The sequence below is a fragment of the Toxorhynchites rutilus genome, chromosome 3 (assembly GCF_029784135.1).
Source record: "Toxorhynchites rutilus septentrionalis strain SRP chromosome 3, ASM2978413v1, whole genome shotgun sequence".
In the NCBI taxonomy this organism is placed as follows: domain Eukaryota; kingdom Metazoa; phylum Arthropoda; class Insecta; order Diptera; family Culicidae; genus Toxorhynchites; species Toxorhynchites rutilus.
This window is the reverse complement of record NC_073746.1, coordinates 164,023,050-164,048,455: the sequence shown is the minus strand read 5'-3', so window position 1 is coordinate 164,048,455 and position 25,406 is coordinate 164,023,050. Positions and strand designations below refer to the sequence as shown.

At 40.0% G+C, this 25,406-nt stretch overlaps 1 protein-coding gene across 1 annotated transcript in view; it reads left to right on the top strand.

Moving 5' to 3' along the window:
* The window catches only part of LOC129775141 (metallo-beta-lactamase domain-containing protein 1), a 249,371-nt gene extending 225,979 nt beyond the window's left edge, over positions 1 to 23,392 (top strand). Inside the window, exon 3 of the mRNA XM_055779481.1 lies at positions 21,226 to 23,392. Coding sequence (XP_055635456.1) covers positions 21,226 to 21,569 — 344 coding nt within the window. The 3' untranslated portion in view covers positions 21,570 to 23,392. The remainder of the gene's footprint in view (positions 1 to 21,225) is intronic.
* Positions 23,393 to 25,406: the final 2,014 nt, after the last annotated feature.

Sequence of the window (25,406 nt, the reverse complement as noted above, 5' to 3'; positions counted from 1 at the left end):
CTGAAATTAATTCGCGAAAACCGCATTACTTCGTGAAAAGTGCGCTTGAAACGGATGCAAAATTCATAGCTGCAAACCCATATCATCGCTGGCATCGAGTATAATGGCTCGATTAGAAGGAAAACCGTAAAACATTTATCGAAAATTAGCGCGTGCGGACTTATCGGCTATTCGATACCAGACACGTGCCTCCCGCACATTTTCGGGTGTAATAGATAGGCTTACGTATTATGCCGTCTTAGCGCTAATTGATTTTTCCGATGTGTGCCCCCCCCCCCCGCGTTGCCCACCATCTTGTTTTTCGAGTTCCATCCCTTCCCCCGTCAGGAACCCACTCAAGCGGTGAAATGCGAAATAGCTCACTTTCAATGTGAAAATACGACCGGTCCTCTCTCGTTTCGTTGCGGTTGATGTACACATGACGGCGACGTGGAGTGACAATGGGTGACGACGAGGCCGACGACTACGTCGGTGATAGGCTCCAGCGAATAAAAGCTTTCACGGATTCCATTTCGCCGCTTGCCTTTCAAGCGAATCTGCCATTTTTGGATTGTTTTTCACTCCCTGTTGCCGCCACACAGTTCGGACCCCCCCACTCCGTTCTACCTCTGCGCTGCGATCCGTTTAATTACGTGAGTGTGCCGTGTGGAAGACTGCAGTGGGTGGTTGGTCGGTCTGCGGCACTGCTAGATCGTATGAATGCCACCCAACTTTCCTCTAACCCAAGGATTGCCTGCCTAATGATATACGAGCGAGGAAAGGAATGAAAATTTAAAAAAAAATTTGAACAGCTCGCTAGCTTAAACCTCTTTCCGAACATTATGAGTATGAATAGGGTTGGAAATGACGACGAATAATCCCATGTTTTAAGGTATGCTTAGCATGAATGGGAGCTGATGGAGGCCGTGTTCTAGTTATTGCTGTTTTGTGTAGTTTCACGCCCACACTATCTCGTTGTTAGAAAATGGGGTTAAATAAACGTGACGGTGCGGTGCAGAGTTTACTGGGAGCCGTGAAGAATACCCGAGAACAGCGAGAGAAAGAATTAGGGGTGGCGAACCGCGTTCCGTGCGGATGGTGAAAAGAGATAAATATTCGTTTATAGCATTGAACCTCATAAAATTTTATATAGCGTTTGAAATATAAGCAATAAATATGGGGATATTTAACGACAAGCGAAAGAAACGCGGAAGTCTAAATGCTTTTTCCGGTTGTGGGAATGGTTCGAATTCGCATCGGAGGAATGGGAAGCTGGTGATTTGCTGGATTAACAATTTGTGTGGTGCTAGTGTTTTCCTTGGGTTGGATGTTCAGGAAAACGGCAAAGGTGGTAGGTAGTTTGATATTATTATGGTTTTAAATCGATAATGAGCTTCGCGCTGTGTGGAACAGTTTAATACTATGAGTCATATTACCTCAGAATTTTAACCAATTTGTATCGGTCACATCCAGTTCTACCATAATAATATTAGGTTGGGGAATAAGTTATCGATTATTTTCTCGATAGCTGGCTTTAGTGATCAATATTTCACGTAATATCGATCATACAATTTAAAGTTCAGGCTCGTTATAAAGGTGACATTTCACACTAAGAAAACTGTTTTTTGTTTGTTTCATTCAGTTGTGAGTTACAGGGTGTTAACAATGGAGGTCAACAAAGAGAAAAAACGGTACACTTTATACTTTTTCTTTTATAAATGCGAAAATGCAAGCCAGGCCGCTGAATTTGTGAATGGTGTTTATGGTGCCGATACTGCAATAGTAAAATACGTGCAATTCAATATATTGAAAAAATGTTTTTTCTTAAATTTTTTAAAAACTTTTTAAAAATTTTTGTTTTCTAATTTTTATTTGAGTGCAATACACTAAATTAAGATCTCTACTGTCAACAAATGGAGCGTTTGAAGCTGGCGATTGACCAGAAACGCCAAGAATCAACCAACAGATAAGGTGTTTTGTTCCATCAGGATAGGTTATCCTTGGGCCTTGCGTTATCCAGGATAACGCAAGGCCCAACGACAATAGAAGCTTGATTGGGATGTTTTAACGCATCCACCATATAGTCCACACCTGGCACCAAGCGATTACCACCTTTTTCTCGCAATGCAAAATTTCCAGAGTGATAAGAAATTGGGATCAAAAGAAGATTGCAAAAATCTCGCCAATGAGGACTGAAACCTCTATGATAAAGACATTATGAGGCTACATTTAGAATGGCAACAAATTTTCCAACAAAACGGTGCATATATTTTTTTTTATTTAAATCTTTTATTTTTACAGGCTCAGTTACATAGGTTTAAAGGAGCCGAACTCCTTACTGTATTGTTACTAGTATATATATACATTTTTCCTTAATTCTAATGTTAATAATATAGGAAACCGATTACTCGCGGTCGACTCGAGTTTAGAAGGGTGACATATTTTCTTCATGAAAAGGAGGGGATATGAGGATATATTGACAATGATCACACTCACACTCTCAATCACACTAACACGTCTCTCACCGGCACCATGGGCTGCCTTCCTCGGGCCCGAAGGGTGTCTTCTAAATTCGATCTGGCGACAAGACACAGCTCGCACGACCAAACAACGTGCTCGATGTCGTGGTAACCTTGGCCACAAACACAAAGATTGTTGTCGGCAAGATTAATACGAAAGAGTAGCGCATCTAACGAACAGTGATTGGACATGAGTCGGGAGAAGGTGCGAATAAAGTCCCGACTCAAGTCCAGACTTTTGAACCATGGTTTGAGGCTAACCTTAGGGATAATCGAGTGGAGCCACCGGCCCAATTCATCTTCGTTCCATTTGCGTTGCCAGTTAACTATGGTATTTTTGCGGACTAAAGAATAAAATTCATTGAAGGCGATTTAACGCTGATAAATATCGCCTTCAATTGCACCTACCTTTGCTAATGAGCCAGCCCTCTCATTACCCGGAATTGAGCAATGTGAAGGGACCCAGACAAAGGTAATGACATAACAGCGTCTGGATAAAAGACTCAAAATTTCTCGGCGAGTACTTTTCCGGCCTCACTGAACGGATAGCTTCGACAGAGCTAAGACTATCCGTTATAATGTAATAGTGTTCAACAGGTCGTGAGGCGACGCTGTCCAGCGCCCAGTGTATCGCTGCCAATTCAGCAATATACACTGAGCAAGGATTCTGAAGACTGTGGGAGGTGCAGATTGAAAATTTAGCTCGATCAGCTGTTCAAAATTTCCGATCACCAATGGGTTCATAACCTTACACCGGATGAGGAACCGAAGAGATAATAAATTGAAGCGATCTTTTAGTGGGAGTACGCCTGCCAAAACCTCGAGGCTCATGGTATGCGTTGATGGCATACATCCCAACGCAATACGTAGACAAAGATACTGAATTCGCTCGAGTTTAATGAGGTGTGTTTTGGCAGCTGATTGAAAACAGAAACTGCCATACTCCATCACTGAGAGAATAGTTGTTCGATACAACATAATAATATCTTCGGGATGGGCTCCCCGGTAATTGTACGGAGAAAGTTTATTCTTTGTTGGCATTTTTTACTCAGATACCTAATATGGGCCCCCAAGTACATTTGGAGTCGAACCAGACCCCAAGATACTTGAATGACATAGCATGAGTGATCGGTTTACCCAAAAGTTGAAGCTTTGGTTTTGCTGGTCTATGCTTCCTAGAAAAAACCACCATCTCTGTTTTCTCCGTGGAGAATTCGATCCCTAGCCCAATGGCCCAGGTTGAAAAATTGTTCAATGTATCTTGTAAGGGTTCTTGCAGGTCGGATTCGTTTGATCCTACGACAGACACCACTCCATCATCTGCAAGTTGTCTTAGGCTGCAATTTTGTGTAAGGCAATTGTCAATGTCGCTTACGTAGAAGTTGTACAAAAGGGGGCTTAAACATGAGCCCTGGGGAAGTCCCATGTAAGAGACCCGACTTACTGCCGAATCTCCGTGAGAAAAGTTCAAATGTTTCTCACAAAGCAAGTTATATAACATATTATTTAATAGAGGCGGCAGACCCCGAGATACGGTACATATTTGACCCGAAACATATTAAAAACAGTTTTGAATTCCACCCAAAAATAATGGATTACTTGATCCCCAACCTAATATATACTCTATCCATTCCAAGTATGTGCAAGTTGGAGGAACTTTTGTATCGTCCCAAAGTGGGGAATGCAGTGTTACCATCGACGGAGCGAAAAAGAATTTTTATATTTTTTTTCAAAATAATTTTCATAATATTATTTTATAATTTTTTTTTCGATTTTTTCTACGTGAGCGTTTAATCTGAAAGGCCCTGTAAACAGTTAGTAACGCAAACTCGGCCCCCCTCCCCCCTCTCTCGCGTTACGTAATTTGTGCACAACGCCTAAAGCTACCTAATTTTTAATATTTATCTCACTTCATCCTTTGTTTTTTGACGTAGGACTATGTCTTTCATTTCTGTACCGGGGTGTAAGTTCAAAGTTTTGAAACCGAGAGAGGGCCACTGGACTGCAAGGTTTTGAACGTTAATGCCTTTTTACCGGCTGAATGGAGTGGTATAATAATCACTTCATTCAAAAGATAAAATGTCAACGAATTATATGATTGTCACTTATTGGTCCAAAAAATCGTTCCAATAGCTTAAAAACTGCTTTGAAAGCAAGCTATTGAAATCATAACAATCTAACTGATTGATGATGATTGGTGATCGCAATGTGTTTCCGAACATGGACGCAAAATCTAGGCACCTGGAGAAATAGCGAATACATGCAAGCTGTGACTTCTTTTGCTCGCATGCATTAGTGTTTGGGAAACCATAGCGGACACACGCAAGGCGTGAATACTTTTACTCGCATCAGTTTCTTTTCTGCTTTCGCATGGAGCAGTCATGAAAAAATTATTTGCGTGTGAATGCTTCCGAGCGAAGGAATGTTCGCACCCATTTACGCATTCGACCTAGTGTTCTCGTGATGCAATCCAATAGCATATGAAAAATTGCAACATCACGATAAAAACGAAATGAATTTTATGCAAGGTTATAGGTTTAATTCGTTTTCACCGTGAAATGGTGCCCTCAGTTTTTATTCTGCGCATGGAGTGATCATGAAAAATCTCGTGTTATTCTCACGAAGACAAAAGTGAATCATGTATCAAACATCTTCAGTTGCTTTTACAGTGCCACTCAAATTCCATCGGTTCGTTTCGGGACCACCAACAAGTTCGAAAGAGTTGAATTTTATGTTAATAACAATTCCATACTTATACTCATCCACCCACACATTAACAAGAAAAAATTTCAGCAATCTTTCGAAATATTCATTCACTCATGCATCAAAAATTTATTCAGATGCAATTTCAAATAAATTATTACCGAGCCGACGGTAGTCCTACGTCTATCTTGCGGTTGTATCACAGATAAAACCCACTTCTTGTTTTTTTTTTTAAATCACATGTCGCTAGCGTTGTCTAGAGTTCATATTTCTCTGTTGGCAGCAGCAGCAGTGTGATAATGCTAAGAAATTGAATGATTTTTTTCTCCTTCTATGACTTGTCATGGAGTAGCGTATTTTCACTAGGGAAATGGCGAAGTGTCGGTTGTGTGCTGCTTCTGAGGAGTTCCGAAGCAATCGTGTTTCATAAATCCGCGTTTTAGCATTGGTTCGAGCTCCTCGTCTATTTTTTTCTGGATTTTTTGTGATACCAATGTGTTTCCAATCGGACTCGGACAATTTCATGTATGTTCATGTCTCATGTGTCGGAAAAGTGTATGTGTGTGAGTGAGCCGCTACGCTACATTGAGCCAGTGTGTTCGCGTTGACAGCGGAATGGTATCGACATCTGTATACGACATTAGTTTGTATGAGGCCAACTATTCTCAATCAAATTAGTCGGCCCTAAGGCAGTTTCAAATTGCTAAAATTTGTATGATTTTTTTTTAGGGGAAATTTACCTACTAAAAGTACGTTGTTCTGATCCTAATTTAAACTATTTTCTATGAATTTTCAGATATTCTCACCAACACTTAACATTATAATAAAAATTATCTTTAGACACAATTTTTGCAGGATATTTTTTCACTACTTGCAAGCAAAAGCGATTTTCATCTACATAGAGTACTAATTTGATATGGAAAAAATAATTTTCATTCTTAATTTTTATTTTGGAAGTGTGTTTATTTCTTCTGCAAGCCCATATTGTCATGTCTACTCCCACATTTCGTAATACGAAGCTCAATGGCGTCAACGCGGATTAGCAAAATAATGCTAGGCATATTTCATATTTCGGGCGCTCTTTAGGAGTAGCTCGGAGTGCTTGATGCGCTGATGATATAACTAAAGGTTTACTGTAAAGAATCAATCGTGAATCATCAATGAATCATCATGTCATTGAGCATTTCAGGTTGTTTTTGGAGAGTGTCCGTGTTACAATTTGGGGTAGAGACAATTCTTTTTTGATTTTTATTGGAAGGTTTTAGTGGAAGTTTCTGGATCTGAATTTTTTTGTATGCGTTTTTAAGTGTGTATGTAGGTTTAATTCATTCCTTATTTGCCATTAGTTTATTAGTTTTAAATACGAATCCAATTCCAAATTTTCGGTTTCCAAATGTTAGTTTTAGATCTAAAAATTTTGAACTGAATGTTAGATATTTAATTTCAACGTAATGAAGTTGTTTTTCGTAATAATGCACAAAAATCTGTGAGAATTTAAGTTCGTAATTTATTGTAGATATTTGTGTTTAATAAGAGTTCTATACGCGGTCTCTAATTTATCGCCAGTTTATTTTATATGCTTTCTTCAACTAGTTTGGATGGAGACCTATTTTTGTGTCAGTCATCTGTTTTTCTGTTTTTTTCGATTAAACGGTTTTGGGCGCATTGTTAGATAATGTAATGTATTTGTCTGTAGTTAGCGTTTATATTGATCTAGATGTGTGCTTCTACGATTCTAAAAGAGATATTAGGTAGCTTTTTAATAAGCATCCAGCGTCGCGCTCTAAATATATGGGCATGATCACGGGCGTCGCTTCACGGTGAGGTTAATTAGGTTAATTGTAGACAACACTTCTGTTCGTTTTCACCGTGGGGTGGCATTCGTGGTCGGGCCATGTGATATAGTACTACGCGCGAAAACACACAACATATCGCCGACTCGAACTATTGTTGAGGAGTTTTTTCGGTTACCTTTTAATGTAGCCCATTCATAACATTTAGGGAATATAATAGAGGAATACTACACGCGAAAGATCTCATAACATATCGTCGATTCGAACCATCATAGAGTTTTTCGGTAAACTTCTTAGGTAGTTTAATATTAATAATCTTTAGAGTCGCGATTTGAGAAAACAAGAGAATAGTAGGCACAAAAATCATATAATTAGTCGCCGATTCGAGTCATTGTAGAGTACTTTCGGTTATCTTATCGTTTTAAAGGAATTTCTTAGGTGACCAGGCTGAAAAATATATTGTCTATTTGAGTAATGTTGAAGCAGTGTCTTGAAGACCTTCTTAGGTTTAAAAAAAATCTCGGTTGTCGCGATTGAATACTATTTTGAAAGATAGTAGAAGTGACGAACATCGAAATACATAGTCAGTTTTAGCGAGTTTAAAGGAATTTCCTCGGTCTTCCTAGCGATCTTCTGAGGTTGCCAAAAATAGTCTTGTTCTCTGCGATTGAATAAAAATATATAGATTGAGAGTTTTTAAAGGAGTTTTCTATGACCTTCTCGGGTCAGGAAAAATATATAAATACTACGCACGATGAATAACGAAATGCATGACCGGTCCGATAAGAATGTATATTTTCTTCAAATTTTGCCGAATAGTTGGGAGTTCGCGTTTTTAGAATCACATCACTTACCGCAGTGAATCTTGATTTTTCTTAACCATTCCCACTAACAACTATCCCTTCCATGATAAACGCTAGGGAACCACACTATAGAGGCGACCCTTCTGGCCTTCGGGCGGCGAATATCATACTAACATTCCTTTCCCTCCCCTGGTGTAAGGACATGGCTGGCGTCGTTATTGACCATTTAAAGCTCGAATCGCCGTAAATTGAACAACGAGAATGTTTTGCTAGTCCCAAGCGTCATTCTGTGTGTTCTATGTGCAATTTGGTTGGTTCAGGTCAATCATGGAGAGCAACTACGAATTGTACAATCTACCCAAGCTCAAGCTCAAGCTCACATGTCACTAGCGTTGTCTACCATGAGCGGTCTTTTGGCAGCTGGATAATATATGAGTATTTATGAAGACTCTATATGCTATGTTCAATTTGTTTTATTTATTTATTTATTCATTTTCGTCAAACAAATGTAGACTACACACTTATACACTAATCTTAGGTTAAATATTATTTTTGCGGTACATGTTTCTTTTTAGCTGTTTTTTATTCATTGTTGTGTCAATTATTTCGCAGTGCTGATTGTATATACGCATCATGCGATTGATAGGGGCGTTATTTGCATAATTTGTTCTGGATGTTTTGGTTAGAAACAAATTTCGCGTTCTTAGTTGACGCCTAGAAATTTAGTTTTTCTAGTAATTCAGCTGACTGTACTCGTTGCAAAATTAGGTCATTAACAAAAGAAAGCATTGCAAATTCACGGCGTTCTTTTAGTGTTTGGATGTTTATGAGCATGCAACGTGCTTCATATGAAGGAAGTGGAAATGAGGTCCAGTTGAGTTTACGAAGTGCAAATAGAAGAAACTGTTTCTGGACTGACTCAATGCGTTCTTCATGTACGACCATATACGGGTTCCAAACGATGTTACAGTATTCCAGAATAGGCCTTACATATGTAATATATAAAAGCTTTATTATGTATGGGTCCTGGAAGTTATGTGAGAAGCGTTTGACAAAACTTAACACACTATTCGCCTTATTTATTACAGAGTTGTAGTGTTCTATGAATGTGAGTTTACAGTCCAGGACGACGCCTAGATCTCTAACTATTTCACATTTTTCTACATTTTGGTTTCCAAGACATATTACAATTTTTGGTACATGTTTTTTCTGCTAAATGTTATAGAGTTGCACTTTTTCACATTCAGTGTTAGTAGATTTTTATCACACCAAGTATGAATACATGTATTTCGTTTCGAAATGCTTCGATGTCGTTTTCATTTCCAATTTCCGCGAAAAGCTTCATGTCGTCGGCATACACAAGTACATTTGTTCGGATCACTTATAAGAAAACCGTTTTTGTAGCAGCTGTTTGTTAGCAGCTCAAAACTGCAAAAATATATATTTATTGAAACTAATTTAGGTAACAATTATTTATTTTTGCTTACATGAATAGTTTACTCTCGTATCTTCGTTCAGTTCAATCAATACAAATTCAATAGATCCTTTCAATCCTTTTCTCACTATTAACTACTTTTTAAAATGTTTGTTTTCTTTTCATCTATTATCCCTGTCTGACAAGTCCAAATCGGTTACTTGCAACAGGTACACTGTGTCTATGACGTCACCGGTGCCGCAACAGCCCCTCCCCGTAACACTGGTGAAGGATCCTTGCCAGATTTACCAATACGAATCTCCGGCACCGCCAGCTTGGCTACCGGACGCTTATACGTTCCCTTGGCTGTACGTACCACTGCTTGCCTAATACGTCCGTCAACTCCAAGAATAACTTCTTCCACAATTGCTCTAACCCAACACTTCCGGTTGTCCTCGTCTGCCACAAACACAACTTCGCCTACTTCTAATGGCTTCTGCTCAGTGTGCCACTTGACACGTCGGTTGATGAACGGAAGATACTCGGTCAACCATCGCTTCCATATACGGTCAGCCAATAGCTGCGACCTCTTGTAGCTGTTTTTTAGAGCCTCCGCATCATTGGTCGACAGCCTGCGACACTCTGTTCCACTTGATGGTTGTCCCCTCAAGAAGTGGTTTGGAGTAATAGCTCCCGAATTTTCTGGATCTTGAGGAACATAAGTCAAGGGTCTGGAATTTACTATGTCCTCTGCTTCAGTTAATGTAGTTTGGAGTATTTCATCCGTCAGTCTGCGGCCGTCCATCGTCTCTTTCACCGAACGAACGAGCCTCTCCCAAACTCCGCCAAAGTGGGGTGCTGATGGCGGATTGAAGTTCCATCGGGTCCTAGAACTCGTCAGCTCTTCGGAACAATCAGATTTGATCTCCTTCATAATCTCCTTACTGGCGCCCACAAAGTTCGTCCCATTATCAGAGAAAAACTCAACGGGAACTCCTCGTCTGCAAACAAAACGACGAATGGCCATCAGGCACGCTTGCGACGATAAACTATGTACGACTTCAAGGTGGATAGCTCTCGTTCCAAAGCAAGTAAAGAGAGCACACCAACGCTTTTCCGTGTGACGTCCAACCACCACATTGATCGGACCGAAGAAGTCTACTCCCACATAACTGAATGGCCTAACGTAAGGAGTAGTTCGTTGATTTGGAAGCGGAGCCATCCTCGGAACCACCGGTTTACATTTTCTTACTCTGCACTGCATACAGTTTTTTCCGATTTTCTCTAGCTCTCTTCGGACCCTTGGGATGTAGAAACGTTGTCTCAACTCGTTCACTACGGTTTCTCGGTTTCCATGACCAAATAGATTATGATAGTATTCTATAAGCCTGACAGTAACTGGGTGCCCTTTCGGAAGAATCACTGGGAACTGTAACTCAAATGGAATGAATTCTCCCTCTTGTACTCTACCATCCATCCGCATCACATTGTGTTCGTCCAGCACAGGCGAAAGCTTGAAAATATTGCTAGAACGATCAATGGATATTCTTTTCCCTTCTCTGCATTTCACTAACGTTTTCACTTCATCTGGAAATGATTCTACCTGCGCCATTTTCCACAGAAGGCGCTCAGCCTCTTGGTATTCCTCTGTCGACAAGGGACGTTTTACTGCTGCTACGGAACCTCTACCTAACCGTGCTATCCTACGATCAACTGGTAACGATTCGATCGGTAAGCCCTGCTGTTTACGCCGAATGTTTGACAAGAACCGTACAACGTTTGCCACCGTGCGGACTATAATGTTCCACTTCGAAATACGACTACAATCGATTAGAGGGTCCGCGATCTCTACACTGTGGAACAACGCGCTGACCCGTAGCTCTTCAGTCACGTTTGGTCTGGGTGGTTCCGGATATGGCCACATATTCTCTGCTTCATATAGATACTTAGGGCCGGTGAACCAGGGGCTATGTGATTCAATTTTTTTTCCGTTCTTCCATTTAGTCAAATCATCCGCTATATTCAGCTTCGTGCAAATCCAACGCCAATTCGCTGGGTTTGTCTTACTCAGAATTTCGCCAATCCGGTAAGCCACGAACACTTTGTACTTCCGGTGATCCGATACAATCCAGGAATACACCGTACTTGAATCCGTCCAAAATTGAACACGGTTGATGCAAAAACTGTGATTTGCTTTGACGGTTTCGGCTAATTTTGCTCCCATCACCGCTGCCATCAACTCCAAACGTGGTATCGAATATTGCCTTAACGGTGCCACTTTAGATTTTGCTTGAACCAAGGTACACCGCGGAATCCCATCTACTAACAACCGAAAATATGCTACGCAGCCATATGCACCGGCACTGGCATCTACGAATACGTGTAGCTGTAACGATTCGTAGTCCAGAAATTCACCAGCACCGAAATAGTGACGGGGAATTCTTAGCCGTTCTATATCGGGCAGTAGCGCTGTCCATCTTTTCCATTTTTCGAAGCTCTCATCGTCGACCGTATCATCCCACTCACAACCTGTGCGCCATAGGTCCTGTATCAACATCTTACCATGAATGACGAACATCGTCAGCAAGCCTAACGGATCAAACAGACTCATCACTATACTCAAAACGATTCGTTTGGTCGGACGCTTGTCGCCTGTCAGACATGGTTGCAGATTCTCTCGCAGTTTCAAAGCAAACGTGAACACATCCTCTTGAGGGTCCCAGACGATTCCCAAAACCCGCTCAGAGCCCGTAGCTTTATCGGTATTGAAATAGACCATTTGGTTCGTTTTTGACTCACCTAGCTGCTGGAGTACTGCGTGAGAATTCGACACCCAGTTTCGAATCTCGAAACCGCCCCTTGAATGGATGTACTTGACCTCACTTGCCCTTTTCACCGCCTCTTTCACGGTCTCTGTACTGTCGAAGTAGTCATCCACGTAATGTCGATTTACAATAGCACTTACGGCATCTGGAAACTGCTTCAAGAACTCACTAGCGTTGCGATCCTTAACGTAGAGCGCCTGGCTTGGCGAGCATGTTGCTCCAAATATAGCGCAGTCCATCACGTAGATCTCTCCATCAAACATGAACCGCAGAGCTTGCCTGTCTTCCGGACGAATCATCAGTTGGTGGAACATCTCTCGGATGTCTCCCCCAAATCCAATACTGTACTGTCGGAACTTACACACAACCGAAGGTAACGAAGTTAAGAAATCCGGTCCCTTAAGCAGCTTCGAATTAAGCGACACACCTTCTACAGCAGCAGCGGCATCCCATACAAGCCGAATTTTATTCGGCTTCTTCGGATTGATCACAATGTTGAGGGGAAGGTACCACACCTTCTTGGGGTCAGTCTTCGTTAATTCCTCTACAGTTGCTCTGTGACAGTACCCCTTACTTTGATATTTCACGAGTTGGCTCCGAACGTTTTCCAATAGTTGTGGGTTCTGCGATAGGCGCTTGTCGAGACTTCTCATTCGACTTGATGCCATTGGGTAGCTGTTTGTAAACGATGGATCATCCTCTTTCCATAGCATACCCGTTTCGAACCTGTCTCCAACTCGCTTCGTCGTAGTTTCCAATATCTCCCGAGCTCGTCGATCTTCAGCTGACTCTGGCAAAACATCCACTGTTACACCCGGCTCTTCAAGTATATATTGTGACTTGAGAAGATCATGCAGTTCTTGATTGGACACACCAGTGCATGAATGATGTCCAACGTATACGCAAGCTTCGCAAGCTACCTCCTTCTTTTGGACCATAGACCGTCCACCCGAGCATGGATCTAATGGCTATCGGCTCTCCTGGTCGACCAATTCGCGATTCAATGGGTGCAAATAAATGTAGATGTTTCAAACCAATTAAAATCCTCGGAGACTCATTTGGATACTCAGCTACCGGAAGATTTCTAAGATGGCTATAGCTCTCCGCCAATTCCCGGTAGTTCAGAGACTGCACCGGCAACTTCAGCTCCTCCACAGTGTGGACCTTTTCCATCGAAAACCGTTCCTTCGAACCGACAGCAGAAATCGTCAGATTCAACAGCATTGACTCCCGTTCTAGCCTCGTCATCCCTGCGGTCCAGGTAACACGTAGGGGCTGTGGTTTCCCAGTCGCCTTCAACATATTTGTGATAGAACATTCCACCAGCGAGAAAGAACTACCCTCATCGAGAAAAGCTAAGGTGTTGATGGACATTCCTCCGTAGCTCAGTGTTACTGGAATCATCCGAAAAATTACCGACACCTGCTGACTTGCGCTGTGTGCATTACAGTTTGAACGCAGTTCCGTTGAATGTTGGTGAAGCATTGTATTGTGCTGGCCTTGACACCTGTCGACCTTACACCGAATGTTCGCTTTGCATCTGCTCCTCCCATGCGCGTTCAGACATGATCGACATAGTTCAAATCGATCGACAACCTCCAGTCGCTGCAAAACACCCATCTTTCGAAATTCATCGCAGTTCCGAAGTCGATGGTCTGTGCGTCCACACGTTGGACACGGTGTTCTTGGGTATTCCGGTTTTCTCGACAATTCTTCGCTGTGTGCGTTGATGTGACTTTCATATTCCTTCGATCTTCCGCCTCTGATCTTGCTGGCACGACTACCGATTGGATTTAATGATGCATCCACGACTCCACTTACTTCACTGGCAGTAGACACCAGTTCGGACAAAAAATCAGCCAACGTCCGAAGTGTGACTCTACCCTGTAGCCTTTTGTACCGAACCCAATCCATTTTCGTCCCTGGAGGTAACTTCTCAACCAGCTCCTGGATCAGCAAGGGATTTACCAGGTGGTCATTGAGTTGCGTTGCTTCAAGATGGTCGCATAATTGCTGAACTACCATCCCAAAACTGATGAACGTACCTAATCGGTCCGCTTTCGGTGGATCTGTCTTCCTCACTTTCACCAGCAACGCGTTCAATAATTGCTCCGGCCTCCCATACAGCATCCGCAATGTTTCGATGATTTGCGGTACCGCTTCCGGCAACAACAGTCGACTGCAAACTGAATCCCGTGCAGGGCCCCTCAAGCTCTCCTGCAAACGAGCCAGGTTCTCTAAATTTGAAAATCCGCAAGCCTTAGTCGTGGTGTTGAAACTGCTTAAAAAGATTGGCCACTCCTCATGTCGACCGGTGAAAGTTGGCAACTTTCGCGAAAGGAACTGCCGTGCCGAAATTTGCGCCTTTGTTGGGTTCACTTCATCCTGCTTCATCTTCTGCTTACTCTTCTTCCGATCCTTGTTCTTTTGATCCTCTTCAGAACTTCCTCTGCTACTGTCCTCGCTAGAATCGCTCGACTGTTCATCTTGCGAACTCATCTTCGAATTAGCATTCTCACTGTCACATTTCTTTTTTTTTTCCATCGCCGGTTGCTTCACCACCGATATCGGTTCGATTTTCGTGATTTTCTTTTTTAATCCATCCCTTGACGTGGACGGCTTCGGATCGACAATCGGTGTAGAAGTCACTGGAAGTTTCTCTCCAGATTCCTTTTCTTTCAGACAATCGCGCTTCTTCTTCTTTTCGAGTTTCTCCACTTCCATTTCTGTTCGCTTTCTGCTTTCACTCAGTTCTTCAAGTTCCTTCTGCAGCTGTTTCTTATCCATTTCCTTTTTCTTCTGAAACTTCTTCTCTGAAACAATCTTCATCTCCAGGATCTGCTTGTCCAAAGCCCACTGCATTTCCATCTCCTCGTTCGCCAATTCTAACTTCGCTTTAGCTAATGCCAACTTCTGGTCCATTTTCCTCTTCAAACGCTTTTTCCCCTTCTTTATCGCCTCCATTGCCTCTGCAATCTCTTTATCGTCTTCCGAGGTAGATTTCGCACTGTTCTTCGATTTTCTGGCTTTGGCTTGATCTTCAATACTCTCCTCAACGGAAACAACATCATCATCTTCCGAATCACCGCCAGCCGGATCTTCTCCACGACATGCTGAACATCTCCAGTTCTCATCGTCTTTAACGGACGCTTCAACTCCGGCACAACTGAAATGGAACCATCTCTGGCAATCCTCACAGTACACCATTTCCTTCTCATCATGATCCGGACGGGTACACAACGGACAGTTATACTGTGTCACATCCGGATTGAGGTTAGATCCGTCTCCTCTGGATATATTCATTTTTGAGATTGTTCGGATCACTTATAAGAAAACCGTTTTTGTAGCAGCTGTTTGTTAGCAGCTCAAAACTGCAAAAATATATATTTATTGAAACTAATTTAGGTAACAATTATTTATTTTTGCTTACATGAATAGTTTACTCTCGTATCTTCGTTCAGTTCAATCAATACAAATTCAATAGATCCTTTCAATCCTTTTCTCACTATTAACTACTTTTTAAAATGTTTGTTTTCTTTTCATCTATTATCCCTGTCTGACAAGTCCAAATCGGTTACTTGCAACAGGTACACTGTGTCTATGACGTCACCGGTGCCGCAACAACATTGATACGCTTGAGAACGAAGGAGATGTCATTAACGTACAGAATGAAAAGAAGAGGACCAAGATGAGAGCCTTGTGGGACTCCCGAAGTGACTTTTACTGGATTTGAAAGAGAATTTTGAAAATGAACAATTTGTTCACGGTTTGTTAGATAAGAATTGAGCCAGTTTAAGAGTCTTTGTTCCATTCCTATTTTCTGCAATTTGAAGAGTAGTAATGGAATGTCGATGCGGTCAAATGCTTTACTGAAGTCAGTGTAAAGAGTTTCTACGTGTTTGCCATTTTCCATTGCATTCAAAATAAAAGTCACAAAAGCCAACAGATTAGTTGCAGTTGAACGGCCTTTGAAGAAGCCATGTTGCATACACGTAATTCTATTCTTTACTTGTTGGAAGACTTTTTCGTTGACTGTTGCTTCGAATAGTTTAGGAATGCAAGAGATAATGGCAATTCCACGATAATTACGTACGTCAGATTTAGCGCCTGATTTAAAGATAGGTACCAAAAAAGATTGTTTCCATTTTTCTGGGAATATTCCAGTTTGTAGTGACATATTGAAAATGCAATGTAAGGGAAGGGTGAGTTCCTCAGCCAGGTTCTTTAGGAATATAGGTGCTATTCCGTCAGGTCCTGGTCCTTTTGTTCCGTCTAATTTTTTTAGTGCATGGCATATTTCCTGTTGTGAAAGATAGTTCACCGATATGTCATTTGGATAATCCGGTAAAAATGAAGAGTAGTTCCGATCGCGGTTTTCTTCGGAAAATGTGGTATATACTTCCTGAAAGAAATTTGCAAAGAGATTACAAATTTCGTTCGAAGAATTCCTCACATCCTCATCGAGATGCATCTGCGATGGGAAGTTATTGCTTTTGAGCTTAGACTTTACGTAATTAAAGAATTTCTTCGGGCATGATTTGACTTCAGTTTCGACCTTTCTATTGTACTCTTCGTGTGCACTTTTAATTGCAAAATTTAATTCTTGGGAAATATTTTGATTATCAAGCAAATTTTGATGACTTTTGTCCATTTTGTATTTTTTATGTGCTTTTTGTTTTTTATTCTTTAGATTTCTTATTTGAACGTTAAACCAAATAGGATATTTGCTGGTTAAATTTCTTCGTCTTCTTTTCTTCGGCACAAATTCTGATATTATGTTATTCAGAATTTCGTGAAGAATATGTACAGTTAAGTTGACATCTCGTTCGCTGTTTAATAAAGTTTGCCATTCTATGGCTTGTAGGCTACATTTGATTGCTTCAAAGTTCGTCTTGTTATATTCCAGTACTTCTTCATACTCCCAGTCGATGGGCAATTGTCTATTATGTATAAAGATTGAGTATTCAATTGCTGTGTGAAATTTTTCATTTTTCCAAAGAGGAGTCATGGACTCATTCACACAAAAGTCGTCGGTGATGTTAGTGAATAATAGGTCTAGATAATATTTTTGGAAATTTTTTACATGATTTATTTGGTTAAGACCAAGATGTGCAATTTCGTCAAATATATATTGTAGGGTTTCATTATCCCCGACGACTGGGAGTAGAATGCATTCATTATCATTATCGGGAATGAAGTCTACTTTATTTTGATTGAAGTCGCCATAGATATGCAATTTCACTTCTGGTTCTGGTGTTTCTGCAATTCGATTTGCCGTCTGAAAAAATAATTCATACGACTTTTTATTTGCATGTTCGGGTGGGAAATACACAGAAGCAAATATGTGTACTTCGCCAGCTATAGATAATTTTGCCCATACATGCTCAAATTCCTTATGTTTTTCGGTTATAAGTTCCTCAGAAGTGAAATTTGCATTAATGGCAATGAGGACCCCTCCTCCAGACTTCTTCTGAGATAACGATAAGTTGCGGTCGTGCCGGAATACGTTAAAATTATTTCTAAAAACTTCTTCGCTTCTTACGCTTTCGTCCCAGTTAGTTTCAGTTGCAAGAATTACATTGAGAGAAGCGGGTAAAAGATTTTGATGAGTTTCCTTCATTTTTGCTGGGCTTTTCATGCGATTGAAGTTTTGACAGTATATCAACATTTCAGTCGCATTCTGTTGAGAAGGCGGAGAAGTTTTTGAAAGACTAATTCTACTTACTTTACTGTTTTGATTTTTTCGACTACTATTTCCCTCTAAGGGGCGCGTCAACGTCGTTGAAAATTTAGCGGACTGTAGAACTTTGTAGATGCTTCCCTAGCATGTTGTAGCCGTTGCGTGTGTTCACTGGACAGGAATGCTCGGTGTGATGTGAGGTCTGCCAAGGCGTCAATGCGTGAAACTCCCAGCTCTCCGTGTACTTCCAGGAAAATTTCACGCAAAAGGTTTGTGTCTGTTGGTAGACCTTCAGCTGCGAGCATTACTGATGCACTAGTTCACTGGATATAGAGCGTCAACCGCGGTTGAACCATGAGGTAAAATATCGTAAATTCGGTAAACTCGATTACTGATGTTGTACAAATATTTGTGCCCCGATTGTAAAAATGAAATTTATCTCTTACACTTGGGTAATAAATAAATTAAGATAGTGAGTAATAATTTTTGTATTTTGTATTTTTTATAATTTATTATTATAGTTTTGTCCCTTTTGTGTATTTCTTAGGCTCATTAGCATTTTAGTTGTAACAGATCCGGGTTTTAATCGTGTACATTCTACATGTTTATGGTTTCTATAAATTGCAATTTAAACAGTAGTTAGTAGCCATTTAGACGTAAGGATATTTGTTCTGTTCCATTCCATTATGGCAAATCACACGGTAGTAGCAATTTAGGCGTATTCTTTCCGTTTATCCATTGTTCAGCAGATCGAACAACGGAGACAGTTGATATTGATCATTGGTAGGTTATTAACACATTGCGAACCTCTCAAGAGTTTACTCGTATTTCGCGTTCCGTCTGTTATGGATAGAACACGAAATAACCAATGTTTTCTACACTTCAAGGTTGAATCCTGGGTTTGCCAAAAATCTAACAAGGCCTACCGATGGCTCGCCTTCTTCCCATCCATATCGAAGGAAACGATCTGATTCGTGGAATCCAAACAAATGAAGCGTTCAAGTTTGCCCCAGAACACGCGGTCCTTGATATGTTAATAGCCCAACAGCCCGATGTTTCTTGCAGAGCAGAGATCTTTATTCGACCGTGTTATTCTATAACAATACAAGGATGATCAATTGAGGGCCCTGAGTTTTGAACTCATGATCGATCGCTTAGTAAGCGAACGCGCAACCAATGTGGCTACGAAGACCCCCGTATTTTATTATTGGCTTTCTAAAATTTAGTCCTAAGATGTCAAAAGGAAGTAGTTGGAAGAATGATGATATCAGCGAACTACGCATTGCCATAGATGATGAGAAAAATTGTGGGGAGTGAGCATAGTTTATAATGTATTTGACACAGATAATGAGGTACAAAACATTGGAAACGACACGTAGGAGACGAACTTTTTCTCTAGTTCGGAAGATGAATGTGAAGAAAACAAACTTTTGCAACTGATTGTCAAGAAAATTGTTGAGATATTGAAAACGATTATGTCAAAAAATTCAACAAGATGTTGGACCTTGAAACTATTCGCTTCATACTATTTTCAGAATAACGTCCAATGACATTTGCAAAACCCAATATTATGAAAGTAAAAAGTGCATTTTCGTTGATATTTGAATAACGCATTTAGAATCGTATAATTATGCGTACCGAATCAGAAGTCGAGTTTCAAGATCAGAATGGAGTCTAACTTCTACAGATTTAGATACTTAGATGCTTTTACGTGATTTATATGCAACTAGCTGATCCGGCAAACTTCGTCCCGCCCAAAATTTGTTTTTTGTTATCAATACTTTCAAACATTCATGTTTCCATACTATGAGCAAGTTCATGGGTTCAATCGCAGAACTGTTCATTGATTGATCTTCTAATCGATCTCGTTGAATTAATCTTTAACTCAAAAATTCCTAGTACTTCTACCAAAATTCATCATTATAATATCAGATTATTTTCAGACACGTTCAAGATTTTTCAACCACTTGCAAATAACACGTTTCTCCGTTACATGGAATAAATTTTTGATACAGAAAATATGATAGAATGAAGACAGACCCCTCCCCTCTTCTCCCCTCAGAGAGGGAGGAGAAGTGTCTATATCATAGAAAAGTTTTGTGCCCCCTAATATCTTCACATGCCAAATTTGGCTCTATTTGCTTGATTAGTTTTCGAGTTATGCTGAAATTTGTTTTTCAATTGTATGAAAGCCCACCCTAAGAGAGAGGGGAGGAGTGTCGAACCAACTTAGAAATGTTTCTTCCCCATAAAACCTCCACGTGCCAAATTTAGTTCCGTTTGCGGAAATGTATGCTTCATTTTGCCCCCCTCCCCCTCAGAGCGATGGGAGGAGTGTCTATTCGTCATAGAAACGTGTTGTGTCCCCTATAACCTTCGCATGTCAAATTTGCCAACCTAACCACCCCCCCCCCCTTTTCTATCAGAGGGAGGAGGAGTATCTAACCACCATAAAATCATCTATAGCACCCTAAAACCTCCACAGGCCAAATTTGGTTTCGTTAGCTTGATTAATTCTCGAGTAATGCAGAAACTTGTGTTTCATTGGTGTCGCTGTCCCCTCCCCTAAGAAAAGGAGGAGGAGCATCTAACCATCAAAATCATCTATTGCACTCTAAAACTTCCACAGACCAAATTTGGTTTCATATGCTTGATTAATTCTCGAGTAATGCAGAAATTTGTGTTTCATTTGCATGGCAGACCATTTTCGCTTCACACCAACGGAACACGCGGCTTAATTCCGCAAACGCGATATCCAATTAAACTAACATTGATGTCATTCAAGAACATAAAATTCATTTCATTCGAACCTTCTCTCAAAGTTTGAAAAATGAAAATTCTACGGGCAGTGACAAATAAAGAATAATAAAGCCGGCTCAAATCGGATCATCCCATACTCGGGATTTTGCGCTTAACACATTTGGTGTTCCATTTTTATTTCTATAAATAACGCTAATCAATAACGCAGACGTTTGTAGAAGAATGTAGGACATCATACTACATATAAATGTCGAAAACATATTATTCTCGTTTAAACAGATTCGAAATCTACATGAATCAAATGGGTGAGATGGGGAAAAATATTATTAGCATTAGAACGTTCTTAAAAAAATCTGTGTATTCTGTATGAAACCCAAGAAATCTGTACCCAACTTCCGGCAGGCACCTTTGGTGTACATCTCCCCGTTCACTGCATGTCTCGAACGAAAGAAGAGCAGCATTGCCATCCTTTTAGCTGATGGTTATTTACAGAAATACTTTCTTTGGGAACGTGGTGTACTTCACATCGGAACTTACCTCCTTAGTGGGGGACGTAAAAGAACCCTGCCAGTCGTTGCCATCCTGCGTTAAATAGGTATTTTCAGCTTCCCCGGAAAAAATCATTCTCCATCACTTTTAGCCTTTGTTTCTGAGTCACACCTTTTTGAACTGAATTCGAAACTTTTTTCCTTAACGTTGACACCACTGGTCATCATATTCTCACGCACAAATGTTTACCTTCCTTGCAGCTCCCTATCGCATAACGGATACCATCGAGGTCATCGCAACACCTGGCCACACGCTGTCCTGCGTCTCGGTGCTGATCAAGCGCAGCCAGCTGGCCCCGGCCGGAACGGTAGCCATCGTGGGGGATCTGTTCGAACGGCGTGATGACATCACTGACGAAAGCCTTTGGCTGGACGCCGGAAGTGAGGATCCCACGGCACAGCGACGCAACCGTGCCAAGCTTGCAGCGATGGCAGACTACATCGTGCCCGGCCACGGTCCGCTGTTCCCGGTCGATCAGTTCGTTCGAGACGCCCTCAGGGCACAGGTTTCAGAGCCGTCGTCCGACGAGGGAGGGAAGGTTTGAGCGGAGCTTGGAGGTAGGAAACTGAAATGATTATCAATTGGTGGCCAGCCAGAAGGGACGAGCAGTTTATTTTTTCACCATTCGATCATAGGTTATGGCTTAGAGCAGAATAAAACAGCATGAATTAGATTGATTATCGGTTTGTGTTAATTTATTGGAAGCAGTTGAATATAGTGTCACGATTGAAATAAATTGTATGCGTTATTATTATTACCAATATTATTGCAATGTCCAGAGCGAGTAAAATAGGATAACAGGCCTGTTAATAGAAGCGTGAAAGATCAGAAAAAAAAACAGCTCGCTACAGTTTATATCCAAAATAGAGTTTTTTTTGTTAGCTTCGAGTTTCAGTTATTAACCAGATTGGCTTTCGTTCCACAGATTTTACTTAACAATAGCTGGAAAAAAAAACTTTGCAGGACTGCAAATCCTAATGAAATATAATTATTAAAAAGAAAATATTAAACATGCACGATATTAATATGCAAAATTTAAGATCATACATGTATGTTAGTGGAATTAGAGTTTCAAGTTTCTTAACAATTATGTATTTGTGACATGGTAAACAAAAAAAACACACGTATTACTGAAAACAGAAAAACATATGTAGTAGTTTTACATGGTTAATCTTTGTTCGAAGCAAGAAAAAAAAAATAAAATAGTTCTACATTTGCAGTTGAACGGTACCAATTTCCCATAAAAGGTTGTGCTGAAATAAGAACACTAGTAGAGAACCAAGGTTTTTGGTCGCAGTCCGGCTCTGTAGGAGCCTGGACGGGCCACGCTTCAGAACAAGAATGCCAATATTTATGCAAGCATGTAGTAGAGTATGATTGTTTATTTGATTAGATTATTATCAGAGCATAAAAACAGCTACATTATTTCATCTAGTGCGTGTGCAGTGAACAACATCTCATCGCACCGCGCACTCAATATGTCAACAGCAAAAACACACTATTTGGATCTAATTCGATTTAAAACCGGAAAATACATCAAGTAAATGGGAGTAACATCTGGAAAAGTGTAAAAAAAAATAAATGTCACTTATATAAATGATAAACAAGAAATGAAAAACTAATCAATGTTGTTACAGAAAAAAAAACAAAATGTTTAAGAAAATCATAACTATACTAAATGATCATTCATACTCAGCATATAATCAGTTTCACCACGAAACTATAATTCTTCACTGTGGAGAAGCTCATTGAACAACCTAGTGTTAAGGATAACCTCATGCAAAACTGATAAACGTTAGGAAGTCCAAGTTTTGAGGTGGACACTTGAGACTTTCAAGAAGAAAAAAAAAAGAAATGAAAGGATCAAACAAGTTGAGAGATACAATAATTCGTGCGAGAGAGATACAAAAATTTACAGCAGCATGCAGCTGTATCTTTTACCTAACAGAGCATACTTGAGCAAACTAAATAATGAAGCAAAAACTAACGTTAAGAGCATAATTTTAAGAAAGCAGCAGCGTGGTCGTTAAAACAATTGTTCATACAAGGAAGAATATGAATAATTCAAGAAACAATTGATGGGACATATAATCGTCTTGTTAATGCGATGAGTAAAATGTTATTAATTGAAAATATTAATGAAATACAGCATATGTAATTATCCAAGATAGAATATTGATACACTTTAAAGAGAAACAGCATGATTTCATTATAAAGTATCTGTATGAAAACTATATTAAGCTATCCACTATGGAATGCAATTTATTACATGATGTAACTCAAATATATATAAAAAACACTTAATTGTTACAACAGCAGAAGCAACAAAAAAAACTGCAACGGTATAACAATTTCCCAAAAGAAAACTGAAACAATGAAAAAAAAACAAAACACTGGAATAATGTTCTTGTGCGAGAAGAGGCGCACCAAGAACGAACCAAAAATGATTCACTGTAACTCGAAAGCCATCTAAAACAATTAAAAGGTCAAAACAGCACACAAGAAAATCAGCTGAAAATGAAAACCAAAACAAATTGTACGGAAAATCGAAAACAGGTGAGGCTGAATAAAATCACAGCTCGCCTGGGAGGAAGAAAAAGCAACAAAACAAAAGAAAACAAACTTTTGCTCGTTTCGCCTGTTGTGTTGGTAGAGAAAATCCTTTTACGTTGGCTTCTCCCACGCCACATGCTCTCGAGTGCGCCCCGTTCATTGTGAAGAGGCAATGTTGCTTGCCGGAAGCGTGAGTGTTTAGAGTGTGTATGTGTGTGTGTGTGTGTGTGCCTAGAGTAAGCTTATTGTGCTCAGGACCTCCCATCGAATTGAAACGTCGTTTCCCATTAGGTTTACTACATACCTTTCGCTAAATTGCCGAGAGCCAGAGTGATATGCTTTGTTTTTGTACTTGACACTGGAGTGCGCACTTTGTTCGAGAGGAGCGAATCTTTGGCGGTACGTTTGAAGGAGAATTTCCGATCGAGTGTTTTTGTGTAACATCGTCAAAACACATCCTATGTATTGGGCACTTTGTCATCGTTTGATTAATTGAGCCAAATGATGGAATAAAATGACCGAGTTAATATAGAACTCGACTATTTTCGATTTGGATGGAGATTTGTTCACGCTTCCTGTATGAGAGGTTAAGTATTGCTCATTGGTGGAAAAATTGATCTGATTAAATAGTTTTGTTCTAGGTTTTCTTTTCAAACGTATTCTTATATGAAGCAAATCCTCGCCAAATCAGCTGAAGAACAGTAAATTTTGACGCGACCTGTTTCGATGTTAATGAAACTGTACCAAGTTATGATGGAAGCTACTTAAAATCAGAATCTTTATTCTGATATGATCAATTTTAATTACGACTGATTGTTTATGAGGGAGTATTAGGGTGTCAATAAAAAGGGTCATCTCGAGTTTCATAAAGTTACCTCATAAAAAATGTTCACCACCTCGAAAAAACACCCTATGCAAAATATCAGCTCAATCGGACTTAAGGGAGAGTGGCGCAAAGCGGTTAAAGTTTGAGTTTTTTGAAAATCGAAAAATCTCCCAAGGCTGGAGTAAAGGAAATCGGGGTTTTCGAAAAAAATTTTTGATGCCAAATGTCTTAAAATTGCATGAAACGTCGAGATCTAGTGTCATCTCGAATTTTTTTTTGTCAAAAATCGGCACTCTGGGACTGTTTTTTTTCCGGCATGCGAAACGAAGAGTATGTTAGGGTGCTAATATAAATGTTTATCTCGATTTTTCATTCGGAACATGCTACGAAATGTTGATTTGCACAATAATATACCCTATGCAGAATATTAGCTCACTAGAACTTCATTTATTGGTGTCACAAACGTTTAAATTTGAGTTTTTTTGAGAAACGAAAAATCACCGAAAATCGAGGTTTTGAAAAAATTTTTGGATGCCAAATGTCTTAAAATTGCATCACTCGTCGAGATTTATAGTTATCTCGAAAAAAAATGTTTTTCAAAAAATGTTTTTTTTGGCACTTGGTCGTTTTTCCTCTGGAAAATTGATTTTTGAAGAAAAAAATTTTTTTGAGATAACTGTAAATCTTGTCGAGTAATGCAATTTTAAGACACTTGGCACCCAAAATTTTGTTTTTCAAAACCTCGATTTTCGGTGGTTTTTCGTTTTTCAAAAAAACTTTCTATTTCAACGTTTGTGACACCAGTAAATGAAGTTCGAATGATCTAATATTTTGCATAGGGTATATTATCGTGCAAATCAACATTTCGTAGCATGTTCCGAATGAAAAATCGAGATAAATATTTCTATTGGCAGCCTAAATCATACTTTTCGTTTCGCATGCCGAAAAAAAACGAAGTACCAGAGTGCCGATTTTTGACAAAAAAAAAATATTTCGAGATGA